This window comes from Chiroxiphia lanceolata, chromosome 22 (assembly GCF_009829145.1).
Source record: "Chiroxiphia lanceolata isolate bChiLan1 chromosome 22, bChiLan1.pri, whole genome shotgun sequence".
Taxonomy (NCBI): domain Eukaryota; kingdom Metazoa; phylum Chordata; class Aves; order Passeriformes; family Pipridae; genus Chiroxiphia; species Chiroxiphia lanceolata.
This window is the reverse complement of record NC_045658.1, coordinates 1,536,118-1,563,570: the sequence shown is the minus strand read 5'-3', so window position 1 is coordinate 1,563,570 and position 27,453 is coordinate 1,536,118. Positions and strand designations below refer to the sequence as shown.

Genomic DNA, 27,453 nt, shown 5'->3' with positions numbered 1-27,453 from the left:
CCAATCCCCTCAGCGGCCAGAGCACAACGCTGGGGATCCCCGAGCCTGAGGGGGACCCCAATTCCCCTCAGACACAGCACAGCTCCCCCAACTCCTTTAGGGGAGGGACCCCAAATCCTACAAGGGACCCCAAATCCTTCAAGAGACACGAACTCCTCATCTTCTACAAGGAATCCCAACTCCAGGAGGGGACCCCAACTCCTCCAGGGGACCCCGACTCCTTTAGGGGACCCCAACTCCGTGGTACTCAACTTCTTTAAGATATCCCAAAATCGTGTTGGGACCCCAACTCCTCGAAGGGCCCCAAGTCCTTTAATGGATCCCAAATCCACAGGGGGACCCCAACTCCTTCTTGGAATCCCCATTTCGGGGACCCCAACTCCTGTAGGGGACCCCAACTCCCACAAGGAATCCCAACTCCAGGGACCCCAATTCCTTTCGGGGATTCTAGCCCCGGGGAGGGGGGGGAACCCCAACTCCTCCAAGGGACCCCAACTCCTTTAAGACACCTCAAGTCCGCGGTGGGGAGACCCCAACTCCTTTGGGGGACTCCAGCTCCTTTGGGGGTCCCCAACTCCTTCGCGGGACCCCAACTCCGCGGGGGGACCCCAGCCCTGTTAAGAGACCCCAGCTCCACGACGGGGGCGTTCCCCAACCCCTTTGGGAGCCCCCAACCCCTTTAGGAGCCCCTCCAGCTCCTTTGGGAGCCCCCAACTCTTCTACGGGACCCCAACTCCGAGGCCCCCGACTCCTTCACGGGACCTCCCGGCCGGGCGGGGGGACCCCAAGCCCGCTCCCCGCGGCGCCCCCCGGCCCCACTCACCGCCAGGAGGGTCCCCAGGAGCAGGAGGGTCCCCAGCGCCGCCGGGCCCCGCCGCCCCATCGCGCTCCGGCCCCGCTCCGGCCCCGCCGCGATCGCTCCGAGCGCTCCGCTCCGCTCCGCTCCGCCCGCGCCGCCGCCCCGGGGCCGCCCCGCCCCCAAAACCCCCCCAAAACCCCCCCGAACCGCGGGGCGGGGCCACCGGGAGCGCGCCCACGGGGGGGCACGGGGGACACGGGGGGGATCCCACGGGGACGCGCGGGGACACGGAGGGGACACGGGGGGCAGCTCGGGGAACTTCTGGGAACTTTGTCGGGGACACGGGAGGGCACCCCTGGGATCGGCTGCAGGGACACGGGGGGACATCCCTGGGATCGGCTGCAGGGACACGGGAGGGCACCCCTGGGATCGGCTGCAGGGACACGGGGGGACATCCCTGGGATCGGCTGCAGGGACACGGGGGGACATCCCTGGGATCGTCTGCAGGGACACGGGGGGACATCCCTGGGATCGGCTGCAGGGACACGGGGGACACCCTTGGGATCCTCTGTAGGGACACGGGGGACACCCCTGTGATCGTCTACAGGGACAGGGGGGGACATCCCTGGGATCGTCTGCAGGGACACAGGGGGATACCCTTGGAATCCTCTACAGGGACACGGGGGGACATCCCTGGGATCCTCTACAGGGACACGGGGGGCAGCTCTGGGAACTTCTACAGGAACTTTGGCGGGGACACGGGGGACACCCCTGGGATTGTCTGCAGGGACACGGGGGACACCCCTGGGATTGTCTGCAGGGACACGGGGGACACCCTTGGAATCCTCTGCAGGGGCACGGGGGGACACCCCTGGGATCCTCTACAGGGACACGGGGGACACGGGAGGCGACTCTGGGAACTTCTACAGGGACACGGGGTGCGTGGGGACAACGTGGGACACCCCTGGGGACTCGCACTGAGACAAGGGGACACCCCTGGGAACTTGGAACAAGGGAGGACACGGGAGGCAACTCTGGGAAGTTTTACAGGGACACGGGGTGCGTGGGGACACCCCTGGGGCCTTGGGACATGGGGCACACCCCTGGGAAGTTTTGCAGGGACATGGGGAAGTTGCGGGGGGACATGGAAGGACACGGAGGGATCACCTCTGGAACTCTGGGAACTTCTGGGAACTTTCACGGGGACACGGGGAACACCCCCGGGATCTTTCACAGCCACAGGGGATGCGTGGGGACAGGGGGACACCGTGGGACACCTTTGGGAACGTGCACTGGGACACGGGGGGGACACGGGGGACACTCCTGGGAACTTGTCCAGGGACACAGGGGGACACAGAGGGCACAGGGGGCGACTCTGGGAACCTTCCCGGGGACACGGGGGTGCGTGGGGACATGGGGGACACCGTGGGCCACCTCTGGGGACTTGCACTGGGACACGGGGACGCAGAGGACACCCCTGGGAACATTTACAGGGACAGGGGGTGTGTGGGAACACCGTGGAGCACCTTTAGGAACTTTAGTGGGGACATGGGGTGCGTGGGGACACCCCTGGGAACTTTTATAGGGATGTGGGGACAAGGGAGACACGGGGGACACCTCTGGGAACTTTTATAGGGATGGGGGGTGCAGGGACAAGGGAGACACGGGGGACACCTCTGGGAACTTTCACGGGGACTCGGGGACATGGGGGACACCCCTAGGAACTTGTACGGGGACACGAGGGCGACTCTGGGAACTTTTATGGGGACAGAGAGGTGCGTGGGGACACCGTGGGACACCCCTGGGAACTTCTACAGGGACACAGGGGATACCTGTAGGAACTTTTCTGGGAACACGAGGGTGCGTGGGGGGCACCTTGGGACACCTCCAGGAACTTCCACGGGGACTTGGAGGTGTGTGGGGACACCGTGGGGCCGCTCTGGGAACTGGCAGAGGGACACAGGGATGGTGAGGGGAGGCTCCCCCATATCCATTTGCAGGGCTGTGGGGGTACGTGGGGACACCGTGGAGCACCTGTAGGGGCTTTTACAGGTTTATAGGGTGCGTGGAGACACGGGGGTCACCTCTGGGAACTTTTATGGGGTCATGGGGTGTGTGGGGACACGGGGGGACACAAGTGGGGACCCCACAGCCCCCAGGCATGTGGGGCAGTTTGGGGGCTATGGGGGCACGGGGGCGGGGAGGGTTTATAGGGGCTCTGGGGACACAGGGGAGACTATGGGGACTATGAGGGGCTCAGGGGGGCTATGGGGGGCATGGGGGGTTATGGGGGCAATGGGGGTACCAGGGGCAAGGGGCTATAGGGTAAACAGGGGTTTAGAGGGTCTATGGGGGACACCAGGGGCATAGGGTGGTATGGGGGGCTATGGGGGCACAGGGGAAATATAGGGGCTGTGGGGGGTCATGGGGGATTATAGGGGCTATGGGGGGATCAGGGGCATAGGACAGTATGAGGGGCTCTGGGGGCCCAGGGGAGCTATGGGGGTCCCAGGGACAAAGGACTATAGGGTAAACAGGGGTTTAGAGGGTCTATGGGGGACACCAGGGGCATAGGGTGGTATGGGGGGCTATGGGGGCACAGGGGGGGCTATGGGAACTATGAGGGAACAGTGGGGACTATGGGGGCTGTGTGGGCCATAGAGGGGGGTTATAGGGGCCATGGGGGTGCCAGGGCTATGGAGTGGGGGGGGTGGGCTATGGGGGGGTGAGGGGTTGTAGGGGACACGGGGGTTTACAGGGTCTCTGGGGGGCACACGGTGGTAAGGGGGGCTCTGGGGGCACAGGGGGGCTATAGGGGCTGTGGGGGTACCAGGACGTGGGGCAGTATGGGGGGCTATAGGGGGACACAAGGAGCACGGCAGATATAGGGGGGCTATAGAGGGCACAGTATTTATGGGGGCTAGGGGGGGCACAGGGTTTATAGGGGGGTTTTTGGGCACCAGGTGCATGAGGGGTATGGGGGGTTATGGGGGCACAGGGGTGGCTGTAGGGGCTATGGGGGCTATAGGGGACACGGGGGGTTATAGGGGCTGTGGGGGGCACCAGGGGCATAGGGTGGTGTGGGGGGCTCTGGGGGCACAGGGATGGCTAGGGGGGCTCTGGGGGGCACAGGGGCTATGGGGCCCAGGAGGGGGGGCGTGTTTGGGGGCCATAGGGGCCATATGGGTACATGGGGGATCTGGGGGGCTATGGGGGGCACAGGGGTGGTTGTAGGGCCTATGAGGGACATGGGGGCTCTGGGGGTCCAGGGTGGGGCACTGAGCCCATAGGGGCCATATGGGAACACTGGAGGCATGGGGCACCTGGAGGGACAGGGGGGATTATGGGGGCTTAGGGGCACAGGGGCTCTGGGGGCCAGGAGGGGGGAACATATGGGGCCAGAGGGGCCATATGGGGCCAGCAGGGGCACAGAGGGTATGGGGACTATGGGGGCATAGGGTGGTTATGGGGGCTGTGGGGGCACAGGGGGGTTGAAGGGGCTGTGGGGGGCACGGAGGTGACTGTAGAGGCTCTGGGGGGGCACTGGGATGGTTATAGGGGCTGTGAGGGTACACAGGAGCAGTTATAGGGCTGTGGGGGCACAGAGGGATATGGGGCTATGGGGGGCACAGGGGGATATAGGGGTACAGGGACAGTTATGGGGGATATGGAGGGCACAGGGGTGGTTATAGGGGCTACGGGGGGCACAGAGGTGACAGTAGGGGCTGTGGGGGGCACTGGGGTAGTGGTAAAGGCTGTGGGGGGCACAGGGACTATGGGGGACATAGGGGGTCATAGGGTCTATGGGGGGCACAGGAGGGGTTGTAAGGGCTATGGGGGACACAGGGGGGGTCACAGAGGCTATGGGGGGCACAGAGAGGGTCATAGGGGCTATGGGGAGCACAGGGGGGTCATAGGGGCTATGGGGGGCACAGGAGGGGTTGTAAGGGCTATGGGGGACACAGGGGGGGTCACAGAGGCTATGGAGGGCACAGAGAGGGTCATAGGGGCTATGGGGAGCACAGGGGGGGTCATAGGGGCTATGGGGAGCACGGGGGGGTCATAGGGGCTATGGGGGCCGTGGGCCACTCTGGGGGCACACTGGGGGTGCAAAGACTGTGGTGGTCAATAAGGGCAGGGGGGTTTGGGGGCTGTGGGGTCCCCCCCGGCCGGGTGCCAGTGCCACGTCCCCCCAAGGTTATTGAGGTGCCACGTCCCCCCAGGGTTAATGTTTAACCCCCCCGGGCCCAGCTGGGCACTGGGTGCCCGTTCCCAGGGGTGCCCTTGGGCAATCCCGGTACCGGGGGGATTTAAGGGCAGCGGGTGCCCGGGACACCCAGACCGAGCCATGGCCGCGATCCTGAGCCTCGTCCTGCTGCTGGTGGCCGGCGGTGAGATGTCCCCTGCCCACTCCCCGTGTGCCCAGGCTCGGGGGGTGCCCGGGGGGTGACAGTGGCCGTGTCCCGCAGGTGCCCGGGCCGCGATGCTGCCGGATTCCCGCGTGGTGAACGGGCAGGATGCGGAGCCCTACAGCTGGCCCTGGCAGGTGAGGGGGCAGGGCACGGCACGGGGACACCCGTGAGGGTGCGGTGGCACCCACCAGTGTGTCTCCCCCGCCCCAGATCTCGCTGCAGTACGAGCGGGACGGCGCCTTCCACCACACGTGCGGGGGCTCCCTGATCGCGGCCAACTGGGTGATGACGGCGGCTCACTGCATCTCGTGAGGGCACCGCGGGCACCGGGGGGCCGGGGGGCACCGGGGGAGCACCGGGGGGGCACCGGGGGGGCACCGGGGGGCTGCGGGAGAGGGGGGCGTGGGGCTCAGCGTGCAGGGATGGGTGTAGGAGGGATGCGGGGTGCACGAGGGGGGCAGGGATGGTGTTGGCAGAGGGTGCAGGATGGAGGGATGGGTACATGGAGAGGGGACAGGGGGGTACAGGAGGGTCCTGGGGTGCAGGAGGGATATAGGAGGGATGTGGGGGAGGGTAGGAGGGGTGCAGCAGGGGTGCAGGGGGGTGGAGGGGGGTGTAGGGTGCAGGGATGGGTGTAGGTGGGATGCAGGGTGCACGAGGGGTGCAGGATGGTGTTTGGAGAGGGTGCAGGGGGTGCTGAGGTGCAGGAGGGTGCAGGGTGCAGGGAGGGGTGCAGGGATGGGTGCACAGAGAAGCTTCAGGAGGGTGCTGAGGTGCAGGGATGGGTGCAGGAGGGGCACTGGCAGGTGCGAGTACACCTTTGCAGAGGGTGCAGGGGGGCACAGGAGGATCCTGGGGTGCAGGAGGGATGCAGAGGGACGCAGGGGGGTGCAGGGTGCAGGGATGGGTGCATGGAGAAGGTACAGGAGGGTGCTGAGGTGCAGGAGGGATGCAGGGCTGGGTGTAAGTGGGGTGCAGGAGGGGTGCAGGGTGGTGCCAAGGTGCAGGTTGGGTAGATGGATGTAGGGGGGATGTAGGGTGCAGGAGGGGTGCAGGGTGCTGGGGTGGGTGCAGGGGGTGCAGAATGGGTGCAGGAGGAGTGTAGGGTGCTGGGGAATGCAGAAGGGGTGCAGGGTGCTGGGGTGGGTGCAGGGGGGTGCAGAAGTGGCATGGAGGGTGCAGGGTGCAGAGTTGGGACATGGAGAAGATGCAGGGGGGTGCAGGAGGGGTGTGGGGTGCAGGGATGGGTGTAAGGGGGTGCAGAAGAGGTGCAGGGGGGAGGCTTTGGGTTCACAGAATAGGGGTTAGGGTGCAGGGAGGGGGTTCAGAGAGCAGGGAGGAGTTTTGGGTTCATCAAGAGGGTTTTGGGCTCATGGAAAGGTTCCAGGTGCAGGGCAGGGTTTTGGGTACAGGAGAAGGTGTTTTGGGTGCAGGGAAGAGGTTTTGGGTACAGAGAGGGTGTTTTGGGTACAGGGAGGGGTTTTAGGGTGCAGGGAGGAGGTTTTGGGTTCATAGAGAGGGGTTTGGGTTCCTGGAGGAAGTTTAGGGTTCAGTGGCAGGGGTTTTGAATGCAGGGAGGGGTTTGAGGTGCAGGGAGGGGGTTTAGAGAGCAGGGATGAAGTTTGGGGTTCATGCAGGGGGGTTGGGATTCGTGGAGGGGGATTTGGGTTCATGGACATGGTTCAGGGTGAAGGGAGAGGTTTCAGGATGCAGTGAGGGGGTTTTAGGTGCAGCGAGGAGGTTTTGGGTTCATGGAGGAGGTTTTGGGTTCATAGAGGGGCTTTGGGTGTAGGGAGGAGGTTTTGAGTGCAGGGAGGGGGGTTGGGGTGCAGGGAGGGGTTCGAGGTGCAGGGAGGGGTTCAGAGAGTGAGGAGGAGTTTTGGGGTTCATGGAAGGGGGTGTGGGTTCATGGGGAGGGATTAGGGTGCAAGGAGGGGTTTCGGGGTGCAGGGGGGCTGCCGGAGGGGTCCCCGCCGCCCCCGACCCGCCGGTCCCCGGCAGGAAATCGCGCACGTACCAGGTGGTGGTGGGCGAGTACGACCTGAGCGCGGGGGAGGGCTCCGAGCAGACCATCCCCGTCAACTCCGACGACATCTTCGTGCACCCCAAGTGGCTCAGCTTCTGCGCGGCCTGCGGGTGAGCACCGTCCCCTGGGAGGGGGGGGGGCTGGGGACACCGTGACCCCCCGGTGACCCCGCGGCGACCTCCCGGTGACCCCCCGGCCGTGTCCCCGCGCAGCAACGACATCGCGCTGCTGAAGCTGCAGCGCCCGGCCGCGCTCTCGGCGGAGGTGCAGCTGGGGCGGCTCCCGCCCGCTGGCTCCGTCCTGCCCGACGGGTACCCCTGTGTCATCAGCGGCTGGGGCAGGACCAGCAGTGAGCGCGGGGACGGAGGGGGAGAGGGTTGGGTGCGGGGGAGATGGCTGGGGAGGAGGGGGAGGGATGGGGAGATGGTTGGATGGGGGGGAGATAGTTGGAGAGGTGGGTGGAAGGATGGGAGATAGTTGGGAGTTGATGGGATGGTTGGGGGTGGATGGGATGGTGGAGGGATGGGAAGGAGAGATGGGGAGATGGAGGGATGGGTGGGTAGGGAGATGGGTAAGGAGGTGGGGGCAGGGATGAAGAAATGGTTGGATGGTGGGGAGATGGCTGGAGAGGTGGGGGAAGGGATGGGGAGATGGAGGATTGGGGAGGTAGTTGGATGGCAGATGGGATGGTGAAGGGATGGGTGGGGAGATGGTCGGGGAGGTGGGTGGAGGGATGGGGAAGGGTGGAGGTATAGATGGGGAGATGAGTGGGAAGATAGAAGGATGGGGAGATGGAGGGATGGAGGGCTAGGGAGATGGTTGGGTGGAGGGGTGGAGAAGGGGTGGAGGATGGGGAGGATGGGGATATGCATGGGGAGATGGAGAAGGGATGGGTGGGGAGATGGAGAAGGGATGGATGGGTGGATGGAGAGATGACTGCAGAGGTAGCTGAGGAATAGGGGCATAGAGGGATGGGGGATGGATGGAGGGAGTGACGGGGAGACGGAGGGAAAGATGGAAGGATGCAGGGATGGAGGGAAGGAAGGAGTGTTTGAAGGATGGATGGATGGTGGATCAATGAATGGCTGGTTGGATGGATGTTGGATGGATGGATGGATGGATGTTGGATGGATGGATGTTGGATGGATGGATGGAGATGTTGGATGGATGGAGATGGATGGATGGGTGGATGGATGGATGAATGGATGATGGATGGATGTTGGATAGAAGGATGTTGGATGGATGAATGGATGGGTGGATGGACGGACAGATGGATGTTGGATGAATGGATTTTGGATGGATGTTGGATGAATGGATGTTGATGAATGGATGTTGGATGAATGGATGTTGGATGGATGTTGGATGGGTGGATGGAGTTGGACGGGTGGATGGATGGACGGATGGACGGACAGATGGACGTGGGATGGACCCCCTGACGGTGTCACCCCCAGCCGGGGGGCCGCTGCCGGACAAGCTGCAGCAGGCGGAGCTGCCGGTGGTGGATCACGAGCACTGCACCCAACTCGACTGGTGGGGGCCCCTGGCCATCCGCAACACCATGATCTGCGCCGGCGGCGCCGAGAAGTCAGGATGCAACGTGGGTACCCACATGGGATGGCATGGCATGGGATGGCATGGGATGGGATGGCACGGTAAGGTGTGGGGGACAGCCCGGGACCCCCCTGGTGCTGATCTCACCCTGTGCATCCCAGGGCGACTCGGGGGGCCCCCTGAACTGCCAGGCTGAGGATGGCACATGGGAGGTCCATGGCATCGCCAGCTTCGTCTCTTCCCTGGGCTGCAACGCCGAGAAAAAGCCCACGGTGTTCACCCGGGTGTCCGCCTTCGAGGACTGGATCGCACAGGTGGGCACGGGGGCACCTGCCAGGGGCTGGGCAGCCAGGGGGATGGGGAACTGGGATAGCAGAGTGCCAGGGAATTGGGATAGCAGAGTGTGGGAGTGCCAGGGAACTGGAATAGCAGGGTACCAGGGTGCTCGAGCACTGGAGTGCTTGGACATCATGGAGTTGGGGACAAAGAGCTCTGGGGTGCCGGGGTACCAGGGTTGTGGGGACCAGGGGAGGGTCAGGGTACTGTGGTGCCAGGGCCATGGGGTGCCAGAGTACCAGGGTGCTGGGTTCTGGGGGCCCAGGGAACTGGGGGTGCCAGGGTGCCATGGTGTCAGTGTGCCGGGATTCTGGGATGCTGGGATGGGCACTGGGGTACCAGGGCAATGGGGTACCAGGTTATTGGGGTGCCAGGGTGCTGGGTGCCATAGTGCTGGAGTGTTGGGGTGCCAGGGTGTTGGGGTGCAGGGTGTTGGGTGTCTGGGTGTTGGGGTATTGGGGTACCAGGGTACCATAGTGCCAGGGTGTTGGGGTATTGGGGTGCCAGGGTGTCGGGGTACAGGGATGCCAGGGTGTTGGGGTATAAAGGTGTTGGGGTGTCAGGGTGTCAGGGTGCAGGGGTGCCAGGTTGTCAGGGTATTGGGGTGCCAGGGTGTTAGGGTGTTGGGGTAGCAGGGTGTTGGGTACAGAGGTGCCAGAGTGTTGGGGTATCGGGGTGTTGGGGTGCCAGGGTGTTGAGGTGCAGACGTGCCAAGGTGTTGGTCTATTGGGGTGCCAGGGTGTTGGGGTGTCAGGGTGCCGGTGTGTCAGGGTATCAAGGTTTTGGGGTGCCAGGGTGTCAGGATATCAGGGTGTTGGGGTATCAGGGTACAGGGGTGCCAGTGTGTCAGGGTACAGGGGTGCCAGGGTGGTGTTGGGTTCCCCACCCTGAGCAGCCTCTCCCTTGCAGACCATAAGGGACAACTGAGCGTGGCAGCGTCATCGTCACTGACCCCCCCGGCCTGGCACCGGGCAAATAAACCACAACCATTACACCCTGCACCGCCTGTCCTGTGCTGGGCGGGCACTGGGGCAGTGGGGGCGGCACAGCTGGTAGGGGGTAGCACTGGGAACACCCAGAGGTGCCCGGATACCTCGGGGATGGGCACTCGCAGACACCCAGACAGAGTGGAAAGAGACACTGAGAGGTGCCCAGACACCACAGGGGTGGGTACCCAGGTGCCACAGGGGTGGTTTAACCTGCACAGCCACGATGTCACTGAGATGGGCACCCAGAGGACACCCAGACACCAAAGGGATGGTTACCCAGGTGCCACGGGGATGGTTTAACCTACACAGCCACAATGCCACAGGGATGGGCACCCTCAGACACACAGACACCACAGGGATGGTTTACCCTGTGCAGCCCAGATGCCACAGGGATGGGCACCCAGAGACACCACGGTGTCACAGGGATGGGCACCCAGATGCTGTGGGGATGGTTTAACCTGCACAACCAAGATGCCATGGGATGGGCATCCTCAGACAGAGGCACCATGGGATAGACACTGAGAGGTGCCCAGACACCAAAGGGATGGGCACCCAGGTACCACGGGGGTGGTTTGACCTGCCCAATCACGATACCACAGAGATGGGCACCCTCAGACTCACAGATACCACAGGGATGGTTTACCCTGTGCAGCCCTGATGCCACATTGATGGGCACCCAGAGACACCAGACACCACAGGGATGGGCACCTACAGGTGCCCAGATGCCACAGGATGGGCACCTCAGACACACAGACACCACAGGGACAAGCACCCCAAGGTGCCCTGAAGCCGCGGGCACGGCCACCCTGGTGCCAGAGGCACGCCAGGACACACGGATGCCACCGGCCGTGGGTGCCCTGAGGACACAGGGACGGGCCTACACCCACGTGCCCCGACACCACGGTGATGGGCATCGGTGACGTTCCTCTCCCCCCCCCCCGGGGTTGTGCCCCCCCGAGGTGCCCCAGGCCCTGGTGTGGCCCCCTACGGGTGCCCCCGGGCCGGGTGCCCGTGCCCGTGGCCTCCCGTCGCTCCGGCAACCGCCGCCACCGGCGCCGTGGACCGAGAACAAAGAGCCCTTTTGAGCGGCAACCCCGCCGTGACCGGGCACCCCAGGGACCCCCAACCTGCCCAGCACCCCAGGGACCCCCCACGGGGCACCCCGTGAACCCCCAACCCCATCCAGCACTCCAGGACCTCCAGATGGGGGACTTCAGATCCCCCCACCCCGCTCAGCACCCCGGGACCCCCTGATGAGGCACCCCAGGGACCCCCAACCTCTCCCAGCATTCCAGAACTCCCTCACGGGGCACCCTGTGGACCCCCAACCCCGCCCCAGCACCCCGGGACTCCCTGACAAGGCAACCCAGGGACCCCCAACCCTGCCCAGCACCCCGGGACTCACCAACCCCATCCAGCATTCCGGGACTCCCGATGGGGCACCTCAAATCTCCCCCACCCTGCTCAGCAACCCCGGCACCCCCTGATGGGGCACCCAGGGCCCCCCAACCTCTCCCAGCACTCCGGGACCCTCCCCACGGGGCACCCCAGGACCCGCAATGCCACCAGCACCCCTGGGTCCCCCCACGGGGCACCCATGGCCCCCCACCCTGCTCAGCATGCCGGGACCCCCTGACAGGGCACCCTGGGGTCCCCACCCCACCGGGTGGCCGTGGGTGCCGCAGCACCCCCCGATTCCCGGCGGGATCCGGGTGGAAAATTCCTGCCCGGGGCTGTATAAGTTTATGGGCCCCTTGTCACAGTGTCCCCGCGGACCTTTGTCCCCCGGCGGTGGCCCCGGTGCCCCCCCCGGCCCCCCCGGGCCACCCCCCCGGCCCCCTCGGGCGCTCCCGCGGCCCTTTGCTCCGGGCAGGGGGGAGCCCGAGACCCCCCGAACTCGGGACACCCTTTGCACGAGCTGGGGCCACCCAGCAGAGGCCCCGCGTGGGGGACAGGAGTGACACCCGGCACGGGGGTCAGGGTGGGGGACAGGAGTGACACCCAGCACGGGGGTCGGGGGGGGACACCAGCTGTGATCCCCTCGGTGCCACCAGTGGGACCAGTGATGGGACGGCACTGGGTGGTGATGCCCGCTGGGTGAGGACACCCCTGGGTGGCAGCAGGGGCAGGGGCAGGGGTGTGGCAGTGCCAGGGGGCTGGTGTGGGTACCATGGCACTGATATGGGTGTCACAGGATTGGTGTGGGTGCTGTGAGCCTGGTGTGGGTCCCGTGAACGTGGCACGGGTGCTGTGGGACTGATACGGGTGGTACAGACCTGGCACAGGTCCTGTGAGAGTGGCAGGGGGGTGAGAGCCTGGCACGAGTGCTGGAGTGTGGGGTGGGTGTGTGAGTGTGGATGGGTGCTGTGGGCATGGGATGGGTGCCCTGAGTGTGGGAGGGTGCTGGAGTGTGGGATGGGTGCTGTGGGCATGGGATGGGTGTTGGAGTGTGCGATGGGTGTGTGAGACTGCCCTGGGTGATACAAAGCGTGTGGTGTGGGTGCTGTGAGCCTGGTATGGGTGCTGTGAGCTGGATGGTGGGTGCTGTTTGCTGGATGTGGGTGCTGAGAGCGTGACACGGGTGGGGCAATCCTGGGATGGGCTGTGCGAGCCCAGCACGAGTGTGGGGTGGGTGCTGGAGTGTGGATGGGTGCCCTGGGTGGGATGGGTGCCCTGGGTGTGGAATGGGTGCTGGAGTGTGGGGTGGGTGCCCTGGGTGTGTGATGGGTGCTGAAGTGTCGGGTGGGTGCTGTGAGCCTGGAGTGGGTGCTGTGAGCCTGCTGAGGGTGCTACCAGGCTGACAAAGGTGCTGTGAGCACGGCACGGGTAGTCCTCACCCGGAGAGGGTGGTGTGAGCCTGGAGTGGGTGTTGCCAGCCTGATACAGGTGTTGTGGGCACACTATGGGTGCTGTGGGTGTTATGGGTGCTGTGGGTGTTTTCCGTGGGTGCCGTGGCCACGCTGTGGGTGCCGCGAGCCCAGCACCAGCGCCGTGGCTGGACACGGGGCGCTGCGAGCCTGGCACGGGTGTTCTGAGCCTGGCACCGGAGCTGCAGGGCTGGCACCAGCGCTGCGAGCCTGGCGTGGGCACCGGCAGGCTGGCAGGGGCGCTGCGAGGCTGGCAGGAGCGCTGGGAAGCTTGGCAGGGGCGCCGGAGCCTGGCGTGGCCCCTCTGCCCCCCGGGGCAGCTCCTCCCTCGCCGGTGGTGCCAGTCGGCTGCGAACCCCCCGTGGCCGTGGCCGTGGCCTCTGGCCGGACCCACCCCCGCCGGGTGACTCAGCCCGGGAGGCTTTTCCTTATATAACGCGGCGGCTCCCGCGGCTCCCACGGGAGCAGCCCCTGCCCAGGGAGCAGCCCCTGCCTCAGTTTCCCCGCCCGGGGTGTCACTGTCACCGCTGCCACCGCCGCTGCCACCGCTGCCATGTGGATGGTGTCCCCGCCGGTCGGTAAGTGCCACCCTCGCCCCGCTCGGCCCCTCGGCAAGGCGCCCCTTCCCCGCCCCAAAATCAGCTTTTTTTGGAGGGGTTAGTAGTAAATTAGGGTAAAAACGGGAACCAGCGCCAAAAAATAGGTGGGTTTTGCGCTTTCCCCCTTTTCCCCGTGCCCGGAGGGGCGAGACGCCCGCTGGGGGCACAACATCCCCCCGTAACACATATGGGATCACCCGGGGAGAACCAAAATCACCTGGTTTCCCCCCAAAAGGGGTAATAAAAGCAGCGGGAGCAGCGCCGGAGCGCAGGGATTCCCTTCCTCCCACCCCAGCACTTTGATTTTGGGGTGAGAAACGCCAGGAACGGGCAAGTTCAGGTGGCACAGCAGTGCCCGGGGGCTTGCGGCCGCTCACGGGAACATTCCCGAGGCTGGGAAGGGCAGGGATGGGGCACAGCAAACCCCAAACTCGCCGGGTTTTTCCCCCGTTTTGAAGACCACGAAGCGCCGAATTCGGAGATAAAGCGGGGCGGCAGCGCCCAGTCAGACCTCCCCCCCCCCCCAAAAAAAATTCCCTGGCTCCGGGAAAGCCGTGGATCGGGAGGGATTTTCCCGGCTCAGCTCTGCCGGCGGCTCCGGGCGCGGTGTCCAAAGGTCGCTCGTGTTCCGCGGCGGCTCCGGAGCAGCGACCCCTGACTCCAGAGACATCCCCCCGGCCCTTTCTGCTTCCCACACCTCCCAAACATCCCCCGAAGCCTTCCTGCTTCCCACACCTGGGGAGCTGTTCGGGGAGCATTCCGGTGATGAGCCCGCGTGGGCTCTGAGGGGCTCTGAGGGGACTTTCAGGGTCTCTGAGGGGACTTTGAGAGGCTCTAAGGGGGCTCAGAGGGGCTCTGAGCGTCTCTAAAGGTCTCTGAGGGGCTCTAAGGGGGCTCAGAGGGGCTCTGAGGGGTCTTTGAGGAGCTCTGAGGAGGTTTTGAGGGGCTTTTAAGGGGCTCTGAGGGGTCTCTGAGTGGTCTCTGAGGGTCTCTGAGGAACTCTAAGAGGCTCTGAGGGGTCTCTGAAGGACTCTGAGGGATCTCTGAAGGACTCTGAGGGGTCTCTGAGAGGCTCTGAGGGGATTCTAAAGGTCTCTAAGAGGCCCTGAGGGGCTCTGAGGGGACTCTAAAGGTCTCTGAGGGGTCTCGGAGGGGCTGGGGGGGGGGGTTTGTTTTGCTCTGACGTGCTGTTTTCTTTCAGATGAAGGATCTTCCTGGCTTTGGGACACGGCAAAGGCGGGGGGCACAGCACAGGACCCCTAAATTCTTTCCCTAAAGCTTAGCCCGATAGGTATTTAAGATCCATACAGAGCTTAAAACCGGGGTTGGCTTTTTAGTCTAAGCTTGGGTTTGGCTTAATTTCCTTCGTTTCATTCATTTTTTTCGCCGTTCTTTGCTCGGTTTCTTCGCCTTTTTTTTTTTTTTTTGGCCTCTTTTCTCCCATTTTTTTGGGGGAGGGCAGCACCAAATAAATCCTCCCCCCTCCCCCCCTGCTGCTTCTTTTTGGGGGATTTTGGTTTGAGGAGGGGGAAGCCCAGGCACTAAGTTGGTTTGTTTTGGGGGGGACCGAAGCCTCTGTTTTGGTTGGAACACGACGGGGGGGGTTGTAGGTGTTTTCCAGGCCACCAAAAAGCTGGTGCTGAGCGAGCGGGAGGGGCGGGAGCGGGCGCTGGAATTCCTGAGGAAAAACGCCGCCAACGGGCTCTCGGTGGCAAACCTGCTGGCCGGGCTCTCCTCCATCCTCTGCACCGTCAACAGGTCCGGGAAAAGGGGGAAAAAAGGGGGGGAAAGGGGGGAAAAGGGGAGTTGGGAAGCGGGGGGAGCATCGGTGTCTCCGTGGATGGGAGGCTCCGACTGCTGCGGGATTGAAACAGGGGGAAAAGGGGAATGGGGTGGGAAAGGGGGAAAGGGGTGGGAAAGGAGGGCATGGGGTGGAAAAGGGAATGAGGTGGAAAAAGGGAGAATGGAGTGGAAAAAAGGGGGAAATGGGGAGGAAAAGGGGGGAATGGGATGGAAAAGGGAGAATGGGGTGGGAAAAAGGGGGAATGGGGTGGGAAAAAGGGGGAATGGGGTGGGAAAAAGGGGGAATGGGGTGGGAAAAAGGGGGAATGGGGTGGGAAAAAGGGGGAATGGGGTGGGAAAAGGGGGAATGGGGTGGGAAAAGGGGAAGAGGGAAAAGGGGGAAAGGCTGTGGAAAGGGGCAGAAAGGGGTGAAAAAGAGGGAAATGGGGTGGAAAAAGGGGGAAATGGGGTGGGAAAAGGGGAATGAGGTGGAAAAAGGGAGAATGGAGTGGAAAAAAGGGGGGAAATGGGGAGGAAAAGGGGGAATGGGGTGGAAAAGGGGGGAATGGGGTGGAAAAGGGGGGAAATGGGGTGGGAAAGGGGGAATGGGGTGGAAAAAGGGGGGAAATGGGATGGAAAAGGGGGAATGGGGTGGAAAAGGGGGAATGGAGTGGGAAAAAAGGGGGGGAAGGGAAGGAAAAGGGGGGATGGGGTGGAAAAAGGGGAATGGGGGTGGAAAAGGGGGAAATGGGGGTGGAAAAGGAAAAGAGGGTAAAAAGGGGAGGAAAGGGGTGAAAAAAAGGATAAATGGAGTGGGAAAAGGGTGAAAAAAAGGATAAATGGACTGGGAAAGGGGAAAAGGGGGTGAAAAAAGAGGGAAATGGGGTGAAAAATGGGGTTGGAAAGTGGGGATCACGCTTGTTTTGCTGGGAAAAGGGTAAATGGGTTGAAAAAGGGGGGTGAAAATCAGGGATCCTCCCTGTTTTGTTGGAAAATGTGGGAAATAGGGTGAAAAAAATGCGGTTGAAAAGTGGGATCAGCCCAATTTTTCTGGAAAAAAGGTGAAATCGAGCAAAAGAGGGGGATGAAAATGGGGGTCATCCTGGTTTTGCTCTTCCTGTGGCCAATGTGGCCGCTGGGATCTGCTCCAGCCTCAATAGGTGGGGGAAAAAGAGGGAAATGGGGTGAAAAATGGGGAAATGAGGGGAAAAGGAGGGAAAAGGGGTCTGAGAAGTGGGGGGGCACCCTGGTTTTGCTGAAAAAAGGGGGGAAAGGTGGTTTGGGTACCCCCTGGTTTGGCTCCCTCTGTGATTGGAGTCTCCCCTAGGTAGGGAAAAAAGGGGGAGATGGGGTGAAAGAGTGGGAAAATGGGGTCAAAAAGAGGGAAAATGGGGTTAAAAGAGGGGAAATGGGGTTAAAAAAGGGAGAAACAGGGTGAAAAAGTGGGTTGCAAAGAGGGGTCACCCCAGTTTTACTCTGTGCCCAACCTGGTGGGTGAGCTCTGCTCCAGCCTTCATTGGGGGGGAGGGAAAGGGGCAAATGAGGTAAAAAAGGGGGAAATTGGTTCAAAAGGGGAGAAATTGGGTGAAAAAGGTGGAAATGGGGTAAAAAAAAATGGAGAAATAGAGTGAAAAATTGGGGGCCACTCCAGTTTTACTCTGTGCCCAAGCTGGTAGGGAGGCTCTGCTCCTGCCTGGACGGGTGGGGGAGAAGGGGAAATGGGGGAAAAAAGTGGGCAATGAGTGAAAAAGGGAGGAAATTGGGGGAAAAAAGGGGGTAAAGGAGAGAAATGGGGTAAAAAGAGGGGAAATGGTCAAAAAGGGGTGAAATAGAGTGAAAAAGCGGGTTGCAAAGAGGGGTCACCCCAGTTTTACTCTGTGCCCAAGCTGGTGGTCGGGCTCTGTGTCACCCTCCACAGGTGGAGGGGGGAAAAGGGGCCAAAAAAAAAGGGGGAAATGGGGTGAGAAGGGAGCTGCAAAGTGGGGTTCCCCCCCTGTTCCCCCTCCCCAGGCAGTACCAGCTCTCCTGCTGGCTGCTCCTGCTGGGATTCCTGCTGGATTTGGCCGACGGGGCCGTGGCCCGGCAGCTCAACGCCTGCTCGGCACTGGGTGAGTGTGACCCCCTTGCCCCTTGGGGGGCACCCCGGGGGTCTCCCGTGCCCGGGGCTCTCCTGGCACCTCCCCCTCGTTGCCCCACAGGTGCCAAGTTGGATGACTTTGCGGATTTTACCACCTTCGGGCTGGGCACGGCCCTGCTGCTGCAGCCCCAGGGGGTGCTGGGGGGGCTGCTGGCCCTCGCCTACGTCCTGGCCGTGTTCGCCCGGCTCTGCTTCTTCTCCAGCGGTAAGGGCAGCCCTGGGGGCTCACAGGAGGGGGGAATGGGGCAAAAAAGGGGAAATGGGGAGAAAGAGGGGAGGTCACGGTGGTTTTTTGGACAAAAAAGGCGAAATAGGGCAAAAAACCAGGATGGAAAATGGAGTCGCGCCGGTGGCCGAGCTGGGGGCTGGGATGGGTTTTGCCTTCAAAAGGTGGGGGGGAAAAAGAGGAGAGTGGGGTAAAAAATGGGGAAATGGGGTCGAAAGGGGAGAAGTGGAGAGAAGAAGTGGAGGTCACGGTGGTTTTGCTGAGAAAAAAGGTGAAATAAGACAAAAAAGTGATAAGGAAAGTCACCCTGGTTTGATGCGTGTCGTCAAGCTGGTGGGTGAGCTCTGCTCCAGCCTCAGGGGGTGGGGGAAAATGGGAAAATGGGGGGGAAATGGGGTATAAGAAGGAGAAATGGGGAAAAAAAAGGGGAGGTCACAGCAGTTTTGCTGGAAAAAAGGTGAAATAGGGTGAAAAAACTGGGATGGAAAGTGGGGTTGCACTGTTTTGGCTCTGTGGCCAAGCTGGGGGCTGGGATTTGTTTCACCCCCAAAGGTGGGGGGAAAAAGGCGGAAAAGGGGGAAAAAGGAGGCTGAGGAATGGGGGACACCCTGGGTTTTGCTGGAAATAGGGGGAAAGGGGGAAAAAAGGGGGATACCACAGTTTTATTCTCTCTGTGGCCAACCTGGTGGTCGGGCTCTGCTCCAGCCTCAATGGGTGGGAGAAGGAGGAGGAAATGGGGTGAAAAAGGGAGAAATTGGGTGAAAAAGGGGGAAATTGGGTAAGAAATGGGGTGAAAAAGGGGAAAATGTGGTGGAAAAGGGAGAAATGGGGTAAGAAATTGGGTGAAAAAGGGGGGGTGGAAAGGGGGGAAAGGGGGAAATGGGGTGGAAAAGGGGGAAATGGGTTAAGAAATGGGGTGAAAAAGGGAGAAATGGGGTGAAAAAGGGGGAAATGGGGTGAAAAAGGGAGAAATGGGGTAAGAAATGGGGTGAAAACAGGGGAAATGGGGTCAAAACGGGAGAAATGGGGTGAAAAAGGGGGCTGAGGAGTGGGGGACACCCCGGGTTTGCTGGCAATGGGGTGCAAAGGGGCTCCCCCCGGTCTGGCTCTGTGGCCAAGCCGGCGAGTGGGCTCTGCTTTGCCCTCAATAAATGGGGGGAAAGGGTTTCTTTGGGGTTTCCCCTCCGAACTGAAGCCGTGGCTCCCCCCCAGGGATCCCCTTCACCTACCGGGGCCTGCCCTGCCCTACCCCTCGGCCCTGCTGGCCAGCACCTTCCTGCTCTCGGGGGGCCACCTGGCCCTGCTGCGGGTGGCCGCGGCCGCGATGATCCTGGGCATGACCGACTGCGGCTCCTACCCCCACGACAGGGTGCTCGAGTCCCAGCGCTGGAAGAAGCTGGTTTACGCCGGAGGTAAGGCCGGGGTGGAGCCCTGCCCGGGCCGGGGCGGGAAGGGCACATCCCCAAGGATTGTCCCCTCCGCAGGGGTGGCGGCCGTGCTGCTGGCGCCGGCGGCGGTGGCCGCGGTTTATTGCCTGGCCTGGGCCACGTCCTACATCGTCTTCCCCTCCGCCCTGTGGAGCTGCAAGGCTTGAGCCCCGCCTAGAGACCAGTAAAGCCCGGCTTAGCTTTGTGATGCTTTGTGAGCCTTTGGTTTGCCGGCTGGAAGCGGGAGGCGGGTCGGGGAAAAAGAGGAGGGGATTGGGCAGCGGGAAAGGATCGGGTTTGGGAGGGTGAGGGGACCCCGATCCCACCCCACGACTGCAGCAGGGACCTGGGGACGCGTGGGAAACAGGGAATTTAGGGATTGCCCCCACAAAGCCTTGGAAATAGGATTTTAGGGATCAACCCCACAAACCTCTGGGAAAGGGGGAGTTGGGGATTGCCCCCCACAAAGCCTTGGAAATAGGATTTTAGGGATCAACCCCACAAACTTCTGGGAAAGGGGGAGTTGGGGATTGCCCACACAAAGCTTTGGAAGCAAGGAGTTCAGGGATTGCCCCTGCAAGGATCCCACAAACCCTGGGGAAACAAGGTTGATCTTAGGGATCAACCCCACAAGAGACTCACAAACCCTGGGGAAATGGGAAGTTTAGGGATCAAACTCCACAGGAGACCTCCAAACCCTCAGGAAACAGGGAATTTAGGGATCAACCTCACAAGAGACTCCCAAATCCTCCGGAAACGGGGAACTTAGGGATTGCCCCCACAAATCCTTGGAAACAGACCCCACAAGAGAACTCTGAATCCTTTGGGGAAAAGAGGGAGGTGGGATTTGATCCCAAGGGGGGAAGGGGGAAGCGGGATTTGATCCCAAGCCTCTGGAAAGCCGGAGGCTGCCGGAGGGTGTGGGAGGAGGAAGGAAGCGAAGGTCGGACCTGGAGCTGGAGAAACACCTGGGATCCCCTGGGAGGATCCAGCAGCTGTGAGAGGGGTCCTCCGGGAGAAATCCTGGGAAAACCCCGGCTCTGGGAGGGCAGGAACCTTCCTCTCAGCTGAGAATGTTGGGATGGGGCCAGGGTAGGACCCTTCCCTGGGCAGGTAATGTTGGGATGGGACCAGGACAGGACCCTTCCCTGGGCAGGGAATGTTGGGATGGGACCAGGGAAGGGAAGGTCGGGATAGGGCTGGGGCAGGACCCTTCCCCTTTGCTGGGAATGCTGGGATGGGCCGGGGCAGGACCCTTCCCTGGGCAGGAATGTTGGGATGAGGCTGGGTCAGGACCCGTCCCTAGGCAGGGAATATTGGGATGGGGCCAGGACAGGAATGTCAGGGTGGGGCCAGAGGAGGGAATGTTGGGATGGGGCCAGTGCAGGGAACTTTGGGATGGAACCAGTGCAGGGAACTTTGGGATGGAACCAGTGCAGGGAATATCAGGATGAGGCCAGGATAGGGCCCTTCTCTCATTGGGAATACTGGGATGGGATCAGGACAAGACCTTTTCCCTTGACAGGGAATGTCAGCATGGGGCTGGGTCAGGAACCTTCCCCTCAGTTGGGAATGTTGGGATGAGACCAGGGCAGGAATGTTGGGATGAGACCAGGGTAGGACCCTTACCTGGGCAGGGAATGTTGGGATGGAGTCGGGGCAGGAGTGTTGGGATGGGAGCAGGGCATGGAATGTTGGGATGGGGCCAGAATGGGACCCTTCCCTGGGCAGGGAATGTTGGATGGGGCTGGGGCAGGAATGACAGGATGGAGTCAGAAGAGGACCCTTCCCTGGGCAGGGAATTGGAATGCCAGGATGGGACTGTGGCAGGACCTTTCCCTTGGCTGGGAATGTCAGAATGGGGTCAGGGCAGGACCCTTCCTGAGGCAGGGAACTGGAATGCTGGGATAAGGCCTCCCCCCATTCCTGGAGCGCCCGGATGCAGGAGCGGCAGAACAGCCGAGTTTTATTGGTACAAAACGGAGCGGGGGGAATAAATAGGGGGGTACAAAAGGGGTCGGGGGGGCCGGGGGTCACTCCCCCCCTCCCTGCATCTGTTTGCAGAACGAGTCAAACTGCTGCTGCTCCAGCTCCGTCATCACCCGGTTCAGGGCGTAGATCTGGGATTGGGAAAGGGAGGGATGGAAAAGGGGGGCCTGGCCCCACTTGGGCTGCTTTTCCTGACCCCACTCCCAGTGCCACCCCCACATTCCTGGCCCCCAATTCCCAGTCCCCCTCCTCCCATTCCCAGTCCCCCTCCTCCCATTCCCACCCCCCAATTCCCAGTCCCACCTCCCCCCGGTTCCCGGTCCCATTCCCAGTCCCTCTCCCCATTCCTGCTTCCCCTCCGCATTCCCAGGTTCCCACCCCCCCCATTCCCAGGTTCCTACCCCCCCAATCCCAGTCCCTCTCCCCATTACTGCTACCACCCCCCAGTTCCCAGTCTCATCTTCCCTATTCTTGGTCTCACTTCTCCCATTCCTGGTCCCATTCCCAGTCTCTCTTTTCATTCCCAGTCCCTGTCCCCATTTCTGGTCCCACCCCCCCAAATGCTGTCCCCCCCCATTCCCGGGATCCCTCCCCCCATTCCCAGTCCCTCTCCTCATTCCCAGTCCCTGTCCCCATTTCTGGTCCCACCCCCCCAATTGCTGTCCCCCCCATTCCCGGGATCCCTCCCCCCATTCCCAGTCCCATTCCCGGGATCACTGCCCCATTCCCCGTCCCATTCTCAGTCCAACCCCTCAATTTTCAGAATCCTTCCCCACTGCCGGTCCCACTTCCCCCAGTCCCACCTTCCCCGTCCCCGGTCCCTCTCCCATTCCCGGTCCCTCTCCCATTCCCGGTGCCGTTCCCGCTGCCTCTCCCATTCCCGGTGCCGTTCCCGCTGCCTCTCCCATTCCCGGTGCCGTTCCCGGTGCCTCTCCCATTCCCGGTGCCGTTCCCGCTCGCACCTCCGCCCTCTGGCGCTGTTTGAGCTCCTGCTGTGCCGATCTCTGCTTGGCCTTTTCCAGCCGCGCCGGCGCCTCCCGCGCCTTCGGCCGCTCCTTGCGCGCCCCCGCGCCCGGCTCCATGGCTGGGATCCATGGGGGGGGGGTCACACAGGGATCCCCGGGACCGGACCAGTCCCCAGAGACCCCCAGCACAGCCCAGCCCGGCCCCAGAGACCCCCCGGGACCAGCCCGGCCCCCAGGGAGGCCCCCCCCGCTCCCAGGGACCCCCTGAGCCCAGCCCGGCCCCAGAGACCCCCGGGACGGGCCCCCACAGAGCCCCCGAGCTCCCCAGAGTGTCTGAGCCCAGCACAGCCCCCCAGGAACCCCCTGGGACCTGCACAGTCCCCAGGGAGCCCTTCGAGCCCCCCAGAGTGTCTGAGCCCAGCACAGCCCCCCAGGAAGCCCCGGGACCCGCACAGTCCCCAGGGAGCCCTTCGAGCCCAGCCCAGCCCTAAGGAAGTCCCCCCAGCCCCCCGAGCCCAGCCCAGCCTGGCACCCTGGGAGTCCCCCCAGTCCCCAGGGAGCCCCCCGGGACCAGCACAGCTCCCAGGGAGCCCCCCCAGCCCCCAGGAGCCCCCGAGCCCAGCACAGCAGCACCCAGGGACCCCCAGGAGCACCACGGACCCCCGGGACCCCCCAGTCCAGCTCAGTCCCCAGGGAGCCCCTGGGACCCCCCAGGCTGCAGCTCTGACATCCTGAGCCCCAGGGGAGACCCCCAAACCCCCCCAGGAGACCCCCCAAACTTCCACTGGCATCCTAAACCCGATGTGAGACCCCAAAACCTCCAGACGTGCTGCCCCACAGACATCCCGAGCCCCACAGGAGACCCCCAAACCTCCACAGGTTACCCCCAAACTCCCAGAGCAGACCCCCCAAACCTCCACAGGTTACCCCCAAATTCCCACAGGAGATCCCCAAACCTCCACAGGTTACCCCCAAGCCCCCACAGGAGACCCCCAAACTCCCACAGGAGACCCCCACTGACATTCTAAGCCCCCCAGGAGATCCCTAAACACCCACAGGTGACCCCCCCAAACTTCCACTGGCATCCTAAACCCGATGTGAGACCCCAAAACCTCCAGACATGCTGCTCCACAGACATCCCGAGCCCCACAGGAGACCCCCAAACCTCCACAGGTGATGCCCAAACTCCCAGAGCAGACCCCCAAACCTCCGGGGGTGACCCCCCACAGATACCCTGAGCCCCCCAGGAGACCCCCAAACCTCCACAGCTCCCCAGACATCCTGAGTCCCACAGGTGACCCCCTCAAACCCATCCTGAGTCCAATGTGAGACCCCCAAACCCCCACAGGAGGCCCCCAAAACCCCAGAGATGACCCCCTACAGACTTCCTGAGTCTCACAAGAGAACCTCCCCCTCAAACCCATCCTGGGCCCCACAGGTTTGAGGAGACCCCTCAAACTTCCACTGGCATCCTAAACCCAATGTGAGACCCCCAAATCCCCACAGACATCATGAACCCCACGGAGACCCCAAACTCCCTCCCGAGCACCCTGATTCCCATTGGTGGCCCCTACCCCACATCCTGAGCCCCCCAGGAGACCCCCAAACCCCGACAGGTGACCCTCAACCCCCCACTGACATCCTGAGCCCCACGGGAGACTCTCAAATTCCCCCCCCCCCGACCCCCTCAGCTGCCCCATTTCCTCCCCCCACCCACAACCTCCTCCCCACAACCCCCCAGAGGTCCCGGAGCCCCCCAGCCGCCACTACCCACACAGACCACCGTCCCACAGCCCCTCAAGGCCTCCTCCATCCCCCCAGACCCCCCCCCCCATCCCCTCACAAACCGCCGCCCCCCTCAGCCCCACAGCTCTCTGTGCCCCGCCCCCAGCCCCTCCTGTCTCACAGCACCGCCCCGGCCTCACAGCTCCTCAGCCCCCCAGTGCCCCCTGGCAACCGCAGCCCCCCTCAGCTCCCCCCAGCCCCCTGGGCCCCCCCAAATCCCCTCCGAGCCCCCCCGGCTCTCCGGTACCGGCGGGGCCGCTCCCGGGGCAAGATGGCGGCGGGGCCCCTCCCGCCGCTCGGCGATCGATTGCCCGCCCTGCGCACGCGCGCCGGGATGGGCGGGGACAGCGCCCCCTGGCGGACAGAGCGGAACTGGGGGGGGAGCCGCTGACAGGAGTGAGAGCGGAGAGAGAGCGGGGAGTGAGAGAGAGAGAGAGAGAGAGAGAGAGAGAGGGGTGTGAGAGCGTGTGAGAGAGAGTGAGAGAGGGGAGAGAGAGAGGGGTGTGAGAGAGTGTGACAGGAGTGTGACAGGAGTGTGAGAGAGGGGTGTGGGAGAGTGTGACAGGAGTGTGACAGGAGTGTGAGAGAGGGGTGTGAGAGAGTGTGACAGGAGTGTGACAGGAGTGTGAGAGAGGGGTGTGAGAGAGTGTGACAGGAGTGTGACAGGAGTGTGACAGCGGAGTGAGAACGGAGTGAGAGAGGGGTGTGAGGGGTGTGAGAGAGAGTGAGAGAGGGGAGTGAGAGAGGGGAGTGAGAGAGTGTGACAGGAGTGTGACAGGAGTGTGAGAGGGGGTGTGAGAGAGTGTGACAGGAGTGTGACAGGAGTGTGACAGCGGAGTGAGAGCGGAGTGAGAGAGGGGTGTGAGGGGTGTGAGGGGTGTGAGAGAGTGTGAGAGAGGGGTGTGAGGGGTGTGAGAGAGAGTGAGAGAGGGGAGTGAGAGAGGGGAGTGAGAGAGTGTGACAGGAGTGTGACAGGAGTGTGACAGGAGTGTGACAGCGGAGTGAGAACGGAGTGAGAGAGGGGTGTGAGGGGTGTGAGTGTGAGAGAGTGTGACAGGAGTGTGACAGGAGTGTGACAGCGGAGTGAGAGAGGGGTGTGAGGGGTGTGAGAGAGTGTGACAGGAGTGTGACAGCGCAGTGAGAGAGGGGTGTGAGAGAGAGTGTGAGAGAGGGGTGTGAGAGAGTGTGATAGAGGGGTGTGATAGAGGGGTGTGATAGAGGGGTGTGAGGGGTGTGAGAGCGGAGTGAGAGCGTGTGAGAGAAGGGTGTGAGAGAGTGTGACGGGAGTGTGACAGCGGAGTGAGAGCGGAGTGAGAGATGGGTGTGAGAGAGGGGTGTGAGGGGTGTGAGAGAGTGTGACAGGAGTGTGACAGGAGTGTGAGAGGGGGTGTGAGAGAGTGTGACAGGAGTGTGACAGGAGTGTGACAGCGGAGTGAGAGCGGAGTGAGAGAGGGGTGTGAGGGGTGTGAGGGGTGTGAGAGAGTGTGAGAGAGGGGTGTGAGGGGTGTGAGAGAGAGTGAGAGAGGGGAGTGAGAGAGGGGAGTGAGAGAGTGTGACAGGAGTGTGACAGGAGTGTGACAGGAGTGTGACAGGAGTGTGACAGCGGAGTGAGAGCGGAGTGAGAGAGGGGTGTGAGGGGTGTGAGTGTGAGAGAGTGTGACAGGAGTGTGACAGGAGTGTGACAGCGGAGTGAGAGAGGGGTGTGAGGGGTGTGAGAGAGTGTGACAGGAGTGTGACAGCGCAGTGAGAGAGGGGTGTGAGAGAGAGTGTGAGAGAGGGGTGTGAGAGAGTGTGATAGAGGGGTGTGATAGAGGGGTGTGATAGAGGGGTGTGAGGGGTGTGAGAGCGGAGTGAGAGCGTGTGAGAGAAGGGTGTGAGAGAGTGTGACGGGAGTGTGACAGCGGAGTGAGAGCGGAGTGAGAGATGGGTGTGAGAGAGGGGTGTGAGGGGTGTGAGAGAGTGTGACAGGAGTGTGACAGGAGTGTGAGAGAGGGGTGTGGGAGAGTGTGACAGCGGAGTGAGAGCGGAGTGAGAGAGGGGTGTGAGGGGTGTGAGAGAGTGTGAGAGCGGTGTGAGAGAGGGGTGTGAGGGGTGTGAGAGAGTGTGACAGAAGTGTGACAGCGGAGTGAGAGCGGAGTGAGAGAGGGGTGTGAGAGAGGGGTGTGAGGGGGGTGAGAGAGTGTGAGAGCGGTGTGAGAGACGGGTGTGAGAGAGGGGTGTGAGGGGTGTGAGAGAGTGTGATAGAGGGGTGTGAGAGAGGGGTGTGAGGGGTGTGAGAGCGGAGTGAGAGCGTGTGAGACAGGGTTGTGAGAGTGTGACAGGAGTGTGACAGGAGTGTGACAGTGGAGTGAGAGAGGGGTGTGAGGGCTGTGAGAGAGTGTGACAGGAGTGTGACAGGAGTGTGACAGGAGTGTGACAGCAGAGTGAGAGCAGAGTGAGAGCGGAGTGAGAGAGGGGTGTGAGAGAGTGGGACAGGAGTGTGACAGCGGAGTGAGAGCAGAGTGAGAGAGGGGTGTGATAGAGTGTGATAGAGCGGTGTGAGAGAGTGTGAGAGAGGGGTGTGAGAGCGGTGTGATAGAGGGGTGTGAGAGTGTGAGAGCGGTGTGAGAGAGGGGTGTGAGGGGGTGTGAGAGAGTGTGAGAGAGTGTGAGAGCGGTGTGAGAGAGGGGTGTGAGAGAGTGTGACAGGGGTGTGACACAGCGGAGAGAGAGCGGAGTGAGAGAGTGTGATAGAGGGGTGTGAGAGCGGAGTGATAGAGCGGTGTGATAGAGTGTGAGAGAGGGGTGTGAGAGCGGAGTGATAGAGGGGTGTGAGAGAGTGTGAGAGCGGTGTGCGAGAGGGGTGTGAGAGAGTGGGACAGGGGTGTGACACAGCGGTGTGAGAGCAGTGTGAGAGTGTGTGACACAGCGGAGTGAGAGTGGAGTGAGAGAGGGGTGTGAGAGAGGGGTGTGAGAGCAGTGTGAGAGAGTGTGACACAGCAGAGTGACAGCGGAGTGAGAGGGTGTGATAGAGCGGTGTGATAGAGGGGTGACAGCATGTGATAGAGGGGTGTGAGAGCATGTGACACAGCGGTGTGACAGCGGAGTGAGAGAGGGGTGTGAGAGAGGGGTGTGAGGGGTGTGAGAGAGTGTGATAGAGGGGTGTGAGAGACAGGTGTGAGAGACGGGTGTGAGGGGTGTGAGAGCGGAGTGAGAGCATGTGAGAGAGGGGTGTGAGAGAGTGTGACGGGAGTGTGACAGGAGTGTGACAGCAGAGTGAGAGCGGAGTGAGAGAGGGGTGTGAGGGGTGTGAGAGAGTGTGAGAGAGGGGTGTGAGAGTGTGACAGGAGTGTGACAGCAGAGTGACAGCAGAGTGAGAGCGGAGTGAGAGCGGAGTGAGAGCGGAGTGAGAGAGGGGTGTGAGAGGGGTGTGAGAGGGGTGTGAGAGAGTGTGACAGGAGTGTGACAGCGGAGTGAGAGCAGAGTGAGAGAGGGGTGTGATAGAGTGTGATAGAGCAGAGTGAGAGAGTGTGATAGAGGGGTGTGATAGAGCGGTGTGAGAGAGTGTGAGAGAGGGGTGTGAGA

At 62.5% G+C, this 27,453-nt stretch overlaps 3 protein-coding genes across 3 annotated transcripts; 2 read left to right on the top strand and 1 right to left on the bottom strand.

The window, feature by feature from the left end:
- Window positions 1-5,147: 5,147 nt before the first annotated feature.
- Window positions 5,148-10,079, top strand: LOC116797499 (proproteinase E-like). Its single transcript, XM_032709096.1, has 8 exons — window positions 5,148-5,190; window positions 5,269-5,345; window positions 5,422-5,519; window positions 7,213-7,347; window positions 7,450-7,586; window positions 8,689-8,834; window positions 8,950-9,102; window positions 10,034-10,079. Exons 1-8 carry the CDS (start codon window positions 5,148-5,150, stop codon window positions 10,049-10,051), a joined length of 807 nt encoding a protein of 268 aa, XP_032564987.1. The 3' UTR covers window positions 10,052-10,079.
- A 3,270-nt stretch (window positions 10,080-13,349) lies between these two features.
- Window positions 13,350-19,361, top strand: LOC116797501 (transmembrane protein 269-like). Its single transcript, XM_032709097.1, is given in 7 exon segments — window positions 13,350-13,558; window positions 15,190-15,337; window positions 17,372-17,469; window positions 17,560-17,703; window positions 18,937-18,966; window positions 18,969-19,136; window positions 19,209-19,361. Coding segments are annotated over 7 exon segments (723 nt in total). The 5' UTR covers window positions 13,350-13,533; the 3' UTR covers window positions 19,319-19,361.
- A 1,730-nt stretch (window positions 19,362-21,091) lies between these two features.
- On the bottom strand, window positions 21,092-24,233 carry LOC116797557 (small vasohibin-binding protein). The gene is made up of 3 exons (XM_032709196.1): window positions 24,138-24,233; window positions 22,103-22,224; window positions 21,092-21,271 (listed from the first exon to the last, which is right to left on the bottom strand). The coding sequence occupies exons 2-3, from the start codon at window positions 22,220-22,222 to the stop codon at window positions 21,185-21,187; spliced, it is 207 nt and encodes a 68-aa protein (XP_032565087.1). The 5' UTR covers window positions 22,223-22,224; window positions 24,138-24,233; the 3' UTR covers window positions 21,092-21,184.
- Window positions 24,234-27,453: the final 3,220 nt, after the last annotated feature.

Coding starts and splice junctions, on each gene's coding strand:
- LOC116797499 (XM_032709096.1), top strand. CDS start 5,148: ATGGCCGCGATCCTGAGCCTCGTCCTGCTGCTGGTGGCCGGCG. Junction 5,191..5,268: donor CCTGCTGCTGGTGGCCGGCG/GTGAGATGTCCC, acceptor CGTGTCCCGCAG/GTGCCCGGGCCGCGATGCTG. Junction 7,348..7,449: donor AGCTTCTGCGCGGCCTGCGG/GTGAGCACCGTC, acceptor GTCCCCGCGCAG/CAACGACATCGCGCTGCTGA.
- LOC116797557 (XM_032709196.1), bottom strand. CDS start 22,222: ATGGAGCCGGGCGCGGGGGCGCGCAAGGAGCGGCCGAAGGCGCGGGAG. Junction 21,272..22,102: donor AACAGCGCCAGAGGGCGGAG/GTGCGAGCGGGA, acceptor TCCCAATCCCAG/ATCTACGCCCTGAACCGGGT.